This window comes from Archocentrus centrarchus, chromosome 19, assembly GCF_007364275.1.
Source record: "Archocentrus centrarchus isolate MPI-CPG fArcCen1 chromosome 19, fArcCen1, whole genome shotgun sequence".
Classification (NCBI taxonomy): Eukaryota; Metazoa; Chordata; class Actinopteri; order Cichliformes; family Cichlidae; genus Archocentrus; species Archocentrus centrarchus.
The window spans coordinates 17,648,834-17,661,829 of NC_044364.1; the positions used below are offsets into that span (position 1 = coordinate 17,648,834).

Consider the following 12,996-nt stretch of genomic DNA (forward strand, 5'->3'; position numbering starts at 1 on the left):
TTAGCATCATTTACACATCCAAAGCCTACCTGAGTATTGTTGCTGACCGTGTCCATCCCTTTATGATCACAGTGTATCAATCTTTTGATGTCTGCTTTGAGAAAGATAACGTGCCATGTCACAAAGCTGAACATGATTGCACTAAAATGGCCTCCACAGTCAATCCAATGGAGCATATATGATGATGTCAATAGAGACCAAAATCTCACCTTGTTGAATCTATGCCATGAAGAATTAAGTTCTGAAGGTAAAAAGGGCTCCAGTTTAGTGCTAGCAGAGTGTGCCTAAAATTTTTAAAAAGCTACATGTGTGTGTGTGTGTGTGTGTGTGTGTGTGTGTGAAGGGGTGGGGGTGGGGGGGTGGGGGGGGGGGGGGGGGTGAGTGTGTGCATGCACTCCACAGACATATTGTTCTACTCTGTAATTCATCCAAGATGACAAATCTTTTCATTCTTTTCTTAACAAAACATTTAGCTTATATGATATCATTTAAACTATCTATCTATCTATCTATCTATCTATCTATCTATCTATCTATCTATCTATCTATCTATCTATCTATCTATCTATCTATCTATCTATCTATCCAAAAATATGACAACTCTTGAGATTATTAAAGAGTACAATCAGCAGTAGTTTCATACACAGAAACACAAGTACACAGATAAATGAAAATAAATTGGAATGTGATAAGATTGAAAAACATACAAAAAATCGGGGTCCGTCTTGCGCCACCACAATGGAAAAATGCTGGAAACGCCATTCCTGACTACTGAAAGCTTCCCGTACGTGCTGTTTTTTTTTTTTTCCTTCACCCCTTTTACAGGAATTTTTAAAGTGCTTTGTTTCCTCCTTGGCTGCAGGAGGCGCTGTTCGGCTCCGCATCTCCCCACTGTCGCTCAGTTAGTGACGTGGATTTTCATTGAGCCAGCATCTACTGCGAGAATCAGTCTCTCTAATCTTACAGAGCCTTCCTTCCAACTTTTTTTTTACACAGTTACGAGCCGAACCACTCGCTTTTTTCCGCCGTTTTTCACTCTTTACCACAGCTGTGCCGGAGCTATCGTGACAGGTGAGCAGGTCGTGTAAAATGGTCACATTTGCAGGGTTTTCCTGTTGCTAGTCCAAAAGTCTCTACAGTTAAAACTACTGAAACTGGCCTTTCATGTCAGTATTTATTAGTCACAGTTTGTGTGCTGTGTGTTTCCTCAGCACAGCCTCGAAAATGAGTAAAAACAGCAAAGTGTTGAACCTGAAGGATAAAATCTGTGGGAATGAAGTGGACCTGAGCTTGTGTAACCTCACAGAGGTGCCAGTCAGGGAGCTGGTAAGTTACTCAGTTACTAATAGCATAAGATGCTGCCATGCTGTGGATTGACCTTATTTCTGTGTGTTTCTTGATTAAATATATGACTGCCATAAATGTTAATCTGACTGATGTTTTCCAACAGGCTCTGTTCCCCAAGGCAACTGTTGTGGACTTGTCTTGCAACAACATTACCTCCCTTCCTGTGAGTATTAAACGTTCAAATTAAACGTGAAGCTCTTAATAATTTCATTTTACAAAGCTTATCTGTTTGAGAAGTTTTACCAAATTTTTAAACAAATGAATTCGTGAACTGATTTGTGGAGTCCCCTAAAATTAATCAGTTTTTCTGTTATTACTTGATCACTCATCTTTGATTTTAATATTTCTTTGTCTGTTACTTTTTCATTGTTTCAAAAAGTAATCAGTTAATACATGTGCTACTCTTGCTTTAGTGAAGTATTTTAATATCTTTTAGTATTTTCAGTTCCCAAGACCTTCTGAAACTCTGAGAACTACAAGTTAAACTACCCTGCACTCTTTCTAGTGTTGCGATGAACCAACTGGGACTCTTAAAACTGATGTGTGTCTCTTTGATTGGGTTATCTTCCTGCAGCCAGAGTTCTGCAACCTGACCCACTTGGTGAAGGTGGATCTCAGTAAAAACCAGCTGACCAGTCTGCCCGATGACCTGGGGAACTTGGTGAACCTTCAGCATCTGGACCTGTACAATAACAAGCTGACAACGCTTCCAGTGAGCTTTTCTCAGCTCAGGGTGGGTGTTCTTGATACCTCTGTACAAAGTTGTGCTTTTTTTCAAAATGTTTGTTTTTTTTTAATGAGTAAAGCATTATTAAAAAATATTGTTTTTGCAAAAGAATTGACACAACTAAATGTACTTCTTAAAAAAACAAACATCCTTTGTTCTTTTGTTAACCTTTTGCTGCTGATAACTTACTGTTTTCTTACTTTATAATTATAAGATGTGAAGCGTGTGGTTGCTGACATTCTCTGGCTCAGTTTTAGCTCATTCTGTGTCTGTTCAGAGTCTGAAGTGGTTGGATCTGAAGGATAACCCGCTGGAGCCTGGCCTGGCCAAGGCAGCAGGAGACTGTCTGGATGAGAAGCAGTGCAAACAGTGTGCCACTAAGGTGACAGTGAGAATAACCAGTCGGCAAGTTCACGCACAATATTCAAATAAGTGTCCAAAACTAAAGGTAGTGTCTTTCAGGTTCTGCAGCACATGAGAGCCATTCAGGAGGATGTTGATCGTGCACGAGAGAAACAACTTTTAAAAGAAAAAGGTGAGTATCTGTAAATCTTTTTACTTGAACTGAAAAGTAATTTCAGGCTCAGACCTCTGTTGGAGAAGCTGAGCAGCTTCATCAGGTCGAATAGAGCCACTGGACCATAGATTTATAGTGGGCTGCTCAGTTATGTGTTTACTGAAATAAAAAACAAACAAACAAAGAAAGCACTTTAAATATAATTCAGCTGAAAATTAACTAAACATGCTGCAGTCTGGCTGGAAGTGAGGTTGAACTTTTAGGGAGGACCGCTGTTGTAAAGGAAAGGTTTGCAATGAATTTATGATACTGGAGCATTGTAATAAAAACAGATTGTAGCACAGTTATGATTTTAAAGTTGGTTGTTTTGGAGAATTTTTGGTGTTTAGACAACTTTGATCATTTCAGAACTAAAAAAAGTAACTGGCCCAGGGCCTTTCTGTGTGGAGTTTGCACGTTCTCCCCGTGTCTGCGTGCCTTCTCACCGCGTACTCCGGTTTCCTCCCACAGTCCAAAGACATGCAGTTAGTGGGGTTAGGTTAATCGGTGACTCTAATGTGAATGTGAATGGTTGTCTGTCTCTCTGTCGGCCCTGCGAGATGCTGGCGAGTTGTCCAGGTGTACCCTTCCTCACACCCTATGACAGCTGGGATAGGCTCCAGCCCCCCAGCAACCATGAATTGGATAAGCAGAAGAAGATTAATGGATGGATAAAAAAGTGATTACTAGGGAAAAAAAGTTATTTTAAAGGTGAAAAATAACACATAATTCCTGCCCATATTTTAAAAAGTATCACACAGACTGAGGGGATCATTGTTAATGGGAGTCTTGCTGCTGCTGTGTAAAGAAGTAAATGCAGTTCACTTATGGACAACAGAAAAAAGCATAATGTCCGTGTAAGAATGAATGTGCGTAACTGCTTCTCTTCTGACCACAATTCCTTCATCCTTTAATCAGAGTTGGAAAGGAAGAGGGAGGTGAAGCAGAGAGAGCGGGAGGCCAGAGAGAGGGAGGCTCACAAACGGAAGAAGGCGGAGGAGAAGGAGAAGAGGAGGAAAGAGTACAACGCTCAGATGGCAGCAATGGCTGCACAAGAGCAACACAAGAAGAAAAGTGAGGAGAAGAAGAAAAAGAACGGACAGGCTGCAGGTGGCAAACACATCATTTATTGCTGTTGATGTTTTGAGAATTTATTCAGCTTATAACATGTGGAGACTTTTTGAAATGCATGAGTTGCTCAAAGTGGTCAGAAAATCTCTTGTTTCAGGTTTGAGGAGACGCACTAATGTCAAACATGTTTCCTTACAGCAGAAAAAAAGGTCGCCGTGGAATCGAAACCTAAACCTCACCGTTCTCACACTGGCGTGATTTTCAAGCTCCTCCTCCTGCTGCTTGTGGGATTGGCTGGGGTCGCCGCTGTCTGCCGGCTGACCGACCTGCAAAGGGAAGCTTTCTGTCTGCCAATAAACGCCGCAGTGAACGACGGCCTATCCTGGGCCAAAGAGCAGCAGGTTGTGGTCAAACAACTGGTGCAAAATCTGTCGTCTGCAGCAAAAGAGTTTCTTGAATCCACGCAGACGTCTAAGAACTAAATACTCATGCCTCCACTGAAGCTCAGAGCACCAGGTTTTCCACTATCACCTGTGAACTGTTTGATTTTTTTTTTTTTCTTTTTCTTTTTTAATAATACGAGAAATCATGAGTCTCTTTAGAGTGGGTAACCCTGCATCCCATATTTGTGATGCAGGGGAGAGGAAAGGTCTGTACAGATAAACGACAATGGGACAGGTGTGTGAAAACCATCTTAAATTCCTATGGAATTGTTGTCTCCCTTGTACCCTCTTTGTACTACAGCATGTTTTGTTTTTTAAAAAAAGTGATCATCTTAAATTTCTGCCTGTCGACCAGGTTTTGCACTTTGACCAGCAGCCACCTGGTTTGTGTTTTCCGCGTGCATTACATGGAGCGCAGGTTGTATTTGAGAGATGTTCAGTGAAGTGTCAGGGGGCCCTGTCTGTGCTGCACCAGTCACATATTAGCTGCCAGTCACAGTTGTGCATTTTCCAGTGTTATTTGTGGCGCAGTCTGAGCATGTGCAGTAAAGGCTGTATGAATACAAAGCCTTCTCCTACTTTCTCGTCTTAAATCTGTCAGTCCTGCTAAATTTTACAGTCCGGAGCCCAAATGATATAAGTGGATTTATCTTATTTTATTTATCTTATCACAGCTATTACTATAACAGGCACATACAGTATGTCAGCAGGTAACTACACTTTCAATCACACAAACACCAAAGATATCAGGTATTTAAGAAAAAGTGTCGGTACTATCCAGCAGAGAGCAAAACATCTCGTTTGGTACATCCTGTTTCATGCTTACAGATCTTTAAAACGAGCACCACGAGACTGCGTAAATAGCCAAGCCTGACAATTTCCTCCAAGTATGGACTTCAGTCCCTTAATCTAGATCAGTTTGTTTTAAATTTCTGGAGAGGAGGGGAAAAAAAGGCCAGTAGCCACTTCCCAAAGTTGAATTTGATGTCTTCCATGTCACTCTAAAGCTCTGCTTATTAATTTATGATCATTTATGACAAACAAAAGCAGCAAATTGGAAACAGATTTTGCTTGAAAGGTCAGCGTGTGGATAACTTAAAAAAAAAATCATTTCAGTTCTGCTACAATTTAAAACTCTTAATGGCTATCTGAATTGAGCTTTAAAAATATGTTAGCCAAGCCCTAGGCATCCTTCTGCTGTTAAAACAGACCATACAGATCATTTTGGATATGATGGCCCTTTTGCCAGAAATTCTGTGCACATTGTATCAATTAGTATATTTTTCCTGCTTCTCTACTATCAGTTGTTTCTCATTAATTTCTGTCTGTTCTGAAGAGAATTAAGCAGACTTTTAGTTCTTAACTGTGTGAACTGTAAATCTGCATTGAAACCAGACAACCAATAAACAAGCTTTGAAACTGTCGCCCTGTGTTAATGCTTACTTACAGATGCAGCGCGGTGGGTTAGGCACACACAGAGGCAAAATTAGTGGCTACAGTGAAGGATAAATAGATTCAGATATTTCACTTCAATTTTGTTTATATAGCGCCAACAGTTGCTTTAAGGCGCTTTATATTGTAAGGTAAAGACCCTACAATAATGGAGAGAAAACCCCAAGAATGAATGAGCTGAGTACTAAATCAGATAGAAACTCTAAAGGAGGTGAGAAGCTGCAGAGAGGTGTGTAAGACTGAAACTCTGCTTTCTGGTCTCAAACCTGGGTAGTCATGTTTTGGGGGGTTTAAAAATTTGGCCAGATTTCTAGAAATGAGAGCTGCTCCATCCAAAGTGCCGTCTCTCCTAACAAGACCAGGTTTTCCCCAGAAACGTTCCCAATTATCTATGAAGCCGACGTCGTTTTTTTGGACACCACTCAAGACAGCCAAACAGGCAGCTACAGTGGCTTGCAAAAGTATTCATACCCCTTGAACTTTTCCATATTTTTTCACATTACAACCACAAACATAAATATATTTCACTGGAATTTAATGTGAAAGACCAACACAAAGTGGTTACAATTGTGAAATGGAAAGAAAATTATACATGATTCAAAACATTTTTTACAAATAAAAAACTGAGAAGTGCGGTGTGTAAAAGTATTCAGCCCCCTTTTCTCTGAGTGCAACCAATTCCATTCAGAAGTTGCCTGATGACTGCTAATGACTAAAAAGAGTCCACCTGTGTGTAATCTAATCTCAGTACAAATACAGCTGCTCCGTGACGGCCTCAGAGGTCGGTTAAGAGAATATTGGGGAGTAAACAGCATCACAAAGTCCAAAGAACACAGCAGACAGGTCAGGAATAAGGTTGTGGAGAAGTTTAAAGCAGGGTTAGGCTATAAAAAGATTTCACAAGCTTTGAACATCTCACGGAGCACTGTTCAATCCATTATCCGGAAATGGAAAGAGTATGGCACAACTGTAACGCTACCAACACAAGGCCGTCCACCTAAACTTACAGGCTGAACAAGGAGAGCACTGATCAGAGATCAGCCAAGAGGCCCATGGTGACTCTGGATGAAATGCAGAGATCCACAGCTCAGGTGGGGGAATCTGTCCACAGGACAACTATTAGTTGTGCACTGCACAAATGTGGTCTTTATGGAAGAGTGGCAAGAAGAAAGCCATTGTTAAAAGAAAACCATAAAACAACCCGTTTGCAGTTTGCCAGATGCCATGTTGGGGACACAGCAAACATGTGGAACAAGGTGCTTTGGTCAGATGAGACCAAAATTGAACTTTTTGGCCAAAATGCAAATTAACACTGCACATCACTCTGAACACACCATCCCCACTGTCAAATATGGTGGTGGCAGCATCATGCTCTGGGGCTGCTTCTCTTCAGCAGGGACAGGGAAGTTGGTCAGAGTTGATGGGAAGATACAAATACAGAGCAATCTCGGAAGAAAACCTGTTGGAGTCTGCAAAAGACTTGAGACTGGGGCGGAGGTTCACCTTCCAGCAGGACAACGACCCTAAACATAAAGCCAGGGCTACAATGGAACGGTTTAAAACCAAACATATTCATGTGTTAGAATAGCCCAGTCAAAGTCCAGACCTAAACCCAATCGAGAATTTGTGGCAAGATCTGAAAACTGCTGTTCACAAACACTCTCCGTCTAATCTGACTGAGCTTGAGCTGTTTTGCAAAGAAGAATGGGCAAAAATTTCAGTCACTAGATGTGCAAAGCTGGTGGAGACACACCCTAAAAGACGTGCAGCTGTAACTGCAGCAAAAGGTGGTTCCACAAAGTATTGACTCAGGGGGGCTTTGCACACCGCACTTTTCAGTTTTTTATTTGTAAAAAATGTTTTGAATCATGTATAATTTTCTTTCCACTTCACAATTGTATACCACTTTGTGTTTGTCTTTCACATTAAATTCCAGTGAAATATATTTGTTTGTGGTTGTAATGTGACAAAATATGGAAAAGTTCAAGGGGTATGAATACTTTTGCAAGCCACTGAAAACATGTCGCTCCTGATCCAACTGGGGAGGGGCCCAAAGATAACTACAGTCAGGCATTGTTGTGGCAAAGTTATACACCTATTCAATATTAACTTCATTGACTCCCGATTAATATTGTAATATTGTGCTATAGTTATAGCTCTAATATCTCTGTATATTTGCAATTGTATACTTGTATATTGTCTTATAGTTTTTGTACTTATTTGTTTTTTTTCTGTAAGCACGAAGTACCGCAGCAATTTCCTAATGCTGTGAACCTGTTCACCCATATGGCAATAAAAACCTTCTGATTCTGATTCTGATTCTGATTAACATAACAAGGTGTCATTACTGCCATATTTTACATAAGATAAAATACACCTCTTTTGTTGTGAAGTGGGCCTTACTTGTTGAAACAAGACCCAAATCTTGGAGTGTGGATACTGAACTAGAGGCCTAAAAAAAAACACCTTTTTAAAAAACAAACAAAAAAGTGCTGTTTTTTTTTTTTGTGTGCAGTTTTCTTCTTCAATAAAGGATGTTTCTTCTTCTTTGCCCATCCTCAAACACTGTCAGCATTAAACGGTTATGCACTGCAGGAAATACTTGACTGTTGTATTTAAGAGCTATGCTCCACAACATAAACACAGACTAAAACCTGCATTATAAATAAATGTGTGGGATGGAAGATACCCATTTGAAAACTGAAACCTGAGACCATAAACCGGCTAATAGGACCAACAAAGCATTCTGTTTTAGCTGCCACTGTTCCCATTAGCTTTTTGTCTAATATGTCCTATTCCACTTGAGTGAGGTCTGGGAAACCACAACAAATAAGTGAAAAAGGAAAAGGCAGGAAAGTGCCTTTAGTGGTGGTTCATGTTTCCCGAAGCTGACTCTTCAAAGTAAAATGAATATCAAAGCAAATTCACTTAAAGTTTCGGCATCATGATTAAAGGGGAGGTAGCGATTCTTCAACAAAGCAAGCACCTCTACAATGATGAAGACTGTTTATACACTTTCCAGTTGACGTCTAACAAAACAAGACTAAAAACGTACAACCATTCAGGCAGCCACACTTCACTCAGGGCCATACATGGACATATTTTATTCTTGTAATTTTGCCTCTATCCTATAAGATTCAGATTTCAGATTTAATTCCAGGGGTTTGACAAAGGCATAGTGTATCAGCTGTTGACGCAGATGAGCAATTTTACAGCCAGGTGAGGAATGCTCCACCATTATTTTCAAGTTAAGCAGATAAAATATCTGCAAGAAGGTCCTGGGTTTGAATCCAGCATTTGGCTGGGGTCTTTCTGTGTGTAGTTTGCACGTTCTCCCCGTGTTTGTGTGGGTTCTCTCCGGGTACTCTGGCTTCCTCCCACAGTCCAAAGACATGCAGTTAGTGGGGTTAGGTTAGGTCTCCCTGTGTTGGCCCTGCAAACAGGCTGGCGGCCTGTCCAGGGTGTAGCCCGTCTCTTGAACCACGACAGCTGGGATAGGCTCCCCTCCCTCACGGCCCTGAATTGGATAAGTGGAAGAAAATGTATGGCTGGAAATGCTTTCAAGTGTTGAACTTGGATTTGGAAAGTGTTCATTGAAACTCTGAATATGATGCTCAGAGATTCTTTGCTTGGTTAAGAAAACCCCCTTTACAATATCTAACCAAGTCCAGCACACTCCCAACAAGGTAGGCATATCATTATGAAGGTCTACAATCAGTAAAGTTATAAAACTTCATCCTAAAGGAAACCTGATATTAGCTGAGCATAAAGCCTGGACCAATGTGGACCCAAGTGGGAGACCAGCTGACCAACACTCCCATCTATGGAGCTGGAAGGTTTGTCACTTCATAATTAAGGTATTGTGGTCGAAAAAGTGAAACCAGAGTACACGTTGTCATTTTCATTAATCTTGGATTCTGTCATTTTTCATTTTTTTCTTTCAGGTGGAAATCAAAGTGATCTGAAGGCCTCTAATCTGTCTGTCTGGAGCAGAGTGAGGTTTAGCAGCATGTGGTGTGAAAGCTCCTGCAACTGTCATTTAATGTTTACCACCAGCCTTCCGGTTTTCAGCACCAAAATAATGAAAAATGTAGAAGACTAAAATGGCAATTAAGAGGAACATGAGACAAATATGTTTGTAGAAGAGAGGTTTAAATGACACATTACACTGTGGGTTTTAATGGCTGTGCATCAGTAAATGGAAAAAGGCGCTCAATTTCATTTTAGGGACAGAGTAAATAAAAAAATAAAAGACACGCCTAAAATTGATTGCTTAATGTTCCGGACAGCTGGTGACTAAAGCCATCATCCTTGTTATGTGAGAGCAAAAAAAAAAAATCCTTGTAAAGGATTGTGTTGCACAGGCTCCACACACCAGTTTTCAGTTTCACGTGTCCAAGATTTTCCTCATCCCGCTTCACAAACTGAAGTCTTTAGAAGGTGAGCGAGAAGCTCACTGTGAAAGCAGCTCATGTCTGCTGCTGCACGTCTGTCTGTAATCTCTTTCCTTCACGTGAGCCGCATCATCCAGCAGCTTCATCCGAACCGACTCATCTACCGCCAGCTCGAGGGTCACCTCTTTAAACACACTGCACTCCGACACCTGCAACAAAAAGGAGTTACTGTTAAATTCCCACACAAAAGACTAACTTTGTGGACCATGTCCAGATCCTCACGTGATAAGATTATGTTACCTTTTGGAAGTGGAGTTTCTCAAACATGGTGATGCTGACCTGGTTCTCCAGTCCGATTTTTGCCTGAAACTTTCTGACCCCAAGTTTGGTGACTCCTGATGGAGGAAAACACACTGATCACCACCACACATGTAACCAGAATGTCCTCCACAGTGGATGCACTGCACCCACAGAAGCTCCAACTATTTCAAAAGTGTTATGTTTCGAATCATGTGATTATATCTTTTAAATGACTCCAATGAAATAATTAAGGTATTAAAAAAGATAAAACTCTTATTTCTAAAAGTAATAAGAAATCTCCTGACAGACTGCATTAGCTCCCTCACCGTAGCACATCATCATACGCGTCACCTCCTTTCCGACACCCTTGCCTCTGTAGCTGGGCTCTGTTGAAAACAGCACACTTCCACTGTTATCAGGGAATAAAAGCCATGAAACAACTGAGCGAAAAGTCTGCACTGAGCATGTAAAAAACAAAGCACTGGTTACTCTCTCATCAACATTTTCAAGAACCTGCTATCATGATCTCCAGCTCAGCCAGTGATGGGTCTGTTGGGTCAGTCAGGAAGATGTTGACATCTCCCACCATGCACTGCTCCTCCTCCAGACTGGGGTCCGCCCACAGCTGTTTGTCCAAGATTATGAACGTGCACTCTGGAAAGTTAGCATAAACACACACGCACACACTCTCTGAAAAGGCTTTTCCTTGAAGTTGTGTATGATCTTGGTACTGCGTGCTCGCCAATTTTCATATCCTGACTGCTTATGGCGCCTCACTGTCATCATCTTCCCTCCAGCTCTTCTGCATGTCGTACTCCTGTTCCAGGGTCAGCGGCTCTGAAGCAGTCAGCTGCTGGAGCTCAGGAGACTTCATCCACTCATGATACCTGAATGAAATGCACAAGTTTTTGCTTCTGGCTGAACCTGTTCAGTCACTAGTTGAAAGAGGTGTCTTAAATTAATTTTAGTTCATGGGCCACATGCGACCTAATTTGTTCTCATGTTGGCTAAACCTGTAAAACCATCACGTAACAAATTATTTAATTAACTTTTACAGGCACACTCACATTACGTAAAACCATCCATTTGAAATGGCCCAGCCATGTTACTTATATGGCAGGCCATGTTTAGTATCTTCTTCTGGGGAGAAAGCTCTGAAGCTTACCATTATACAGAGAAATATATGCCTCTTTTTACAAGTTTCACACTTTGCAAAGCCATTCACTGGGACAGATCTGGCTAAAAACATTATACTCAATAACTTATGTATAATTTTGAAGTAAATAATACCTGACTGGATTACACTATTGTTTTTGTATTGCAGGTGTGATGCCGCTCTGCTGCATGCTCTGAAAAAGGTGCTTTGCATTGTAAAAAAAACAACACTGTTCAAAACATAAAGGCACACTCATTCATCGCAGCACAACACAAAGTCAGCGAAACTTCAGGGAGGGCAAGCTGTCCTCTTAGGAAGCAAAAATCCATCTCACCTGCTTTGATGCAAATGAACATGCCAACAGGTACAAGAGCCCTACAAGATGACCTCAAGCAAGCTACTCCTGTGCATGTTTCTGACCAAACTGTCAGAAATTGTCAATATAATTAACAGCCATATTGTGATCGTTGAGTGCTACCTTAATTTTTTTAGCAGTCTATATGACAATACTGCTTATAAATTACCCCAAATATGTTTTTCTTCCTGTGAAGATCAAAATATCCATCAAAAATTTCAACTGACAGATAAAAGCAAACAGATTCAAACTTCAGCTTGAACAAAAATGCAGCAGGTTTAATATTTATCAATTCTAAAAACGGCCACATTCAAGCACTGCAAGCAAGAAGCGATCATAAGAGCACTAAAAGCAGCAAAGGGGACAGAACAGAGTTGGACAGTGATAATCAGGCTGGAGGTAGATCGCCTCCACTAACAGCTGTTCATGTTACCTGGGCACGTGATTTACGTTATAAGGAACCAGCACGACTCTGAGTCCCTCCAGTAAAGTGTTCTCATTTATCTTCATGATATCAAGCTGCAAATGAACCTCCTACACGACTGTGAATAGCTTTAAAAGACATTCACGTTTCTGTCCATGATAGCAGCACAGACGCCGCTTCCTCATTCACGCTCTGCTGATCTTCCTGCAGCTGCGCACAAGTGTCACAAAGGCAGGAGGCGCCACCTGCTGGACAGAATCCGCACTTTTTTAATAGCCGCCTGTCACTAAACACTCAACTTGTTCCCATTTCTTTTTCTATGAAAAATACCCAACATACCACAGTTTCACAGTTTGACAAATAAAAATTTTGCATCAACGAAATGATTATTAACTGAATACTTGGCATTTCTCAGAACAGTGTGCAGACTGTTCTTAAAAAATATGAGGAAACTGGACAAATGGATGCGTGAAGAAGACGTTACAGGCCTAAAAACTATCTACAGCAGATGATCAGTGTCTGAAAGTCATGTCTTTAAGAAATAGGAAAAGATCCTGACCTGTTACAGGACCTGAGAGATGCATCTGACCCTAATTGGAAGTTTATTTGCAAAAATTCAAAATTAAGAAAATTATATGACGGTGTGGGAGATTATTTTATGCAGATTTACATATACAAAACAAACACAAAAGAAAACAATGGACGAACATACTTAAATCCATTTATTCCAGCTTAATACAATGTACATGCCTCCTCCAGCTCTAAAGGTGC

General features: G+C 40.8%; 2 protein-coding genes across 3 annotated transcripts; one reads left to right on the top strand and one right to left on the bottom strand.

Moving 5' to 3' along the window:
• The first annotated feature begins 880 nt into the window (after positions 1-880).
• On the top strand, positions 881-5,568 carry lrrc59 (leucine rich repeat containing 59). Of its 2 annotated transcripts, none has more exons than XM_030755111.1 (8): positions 881-1,071; positions 1,212-1,326; positions 1,451-1,510; positions 1,922-2,080; positions 2,352-2,456; positions 2,537-2,609; positions 3,549-3,740; positions 3,900-5,568. In XM_030755111.1, exons 2-8 carry the CDS (start codon positions 1,225-1,227, stop codon positions 4,181-4,183), a joined length of 975 nt encoding a protein of 324 aa, XP_030610971.1. In that variant the 5' UTR covers positions 881-1,071; positions 1,212-1,224; the 3' UTR covers positions 4,184-5,568. The 2 variants fall into 2 exon arrangements, with proteins under 2 accessions (XP_030610971.1, XP_030610972.1); XM_030755112.1 differs by having other exon boundaries at positions 3,903-5,568.
• A 3,512-nt stretch (positions 5,569-9,080) lies between these two features.
• On the bottom strand, positions 9,081-12,432 carry nat9 (N-acetyltransferase 9). The gene is made up of 6 exons (XM_030755486.1): positions 12,235-12,432; positions 11,068-11,177; positions 10,804-10,944; positions 10,617-10,676; positions 10,291-10,385; positions 9,081-10,199 (listed from the first exon to the last, which is right to left on the bottom strand). Exons 1-6 carry the CDS (start codon positions 12,309-12,311, stop codon positions 10,050-10,052), a joined length of 633 nt encoding a protein of 210 aa, XP_030611346.1. The 5' UTR covers positions 12,312-12,432; the 3' UTR covers positions 9,081-10,049.
• Positions 12,433-12,996: the final 564 nt, after the last annotated feature.

Excerpts from the sequence above, each read along its gene's own strand:
- nat9 (XM_030755486.1), bottom strand. The coding sequence starts at position 12,311 with ATGAAGATAAATGAGAACACTTTACTGGAGGGACTCAGAGTCGTGCTG. Across the intron at positions 11,178-12,234 it reads AACGTAAATCACGTGCCCAG|GTATCATGAGTGGATGAAGT; the intron begins GTAACATGAACA and ends CATTTCATTCAG. Across the intron at positions 10,386-10,616 it reads GCGTATGATGATGTGCTACG|GAGTCACCAAACTTGGGGTC; the intron begins GTGAGGGAGCTA and ends TTCCTCCATCAG.
- lrrc59 (XM_030755111.1), top strand. The coding sequence starts at position 1,225 with ATGAGTAAAAACAGCAAAGTGTTGAACCTGAAGGATAAAATCTGTGGG. Across the intron at positions 2,081-2,351 it reads TGAGCTTTTCTCAGCTCAGG|AGTCTGAAGTGGTTGGATCT; the intron begins GTGGGTGTTCTT and ends GTGTCTGTTCAG. Across the intron at positions 2,610-3,548 it reads ACAACTTTTAAAAGAAAAAG|AGTTGGAAAGGAAGAGGGAG; the intron begins GTGAGTATCTGT and ends TCCTTTAATCAG.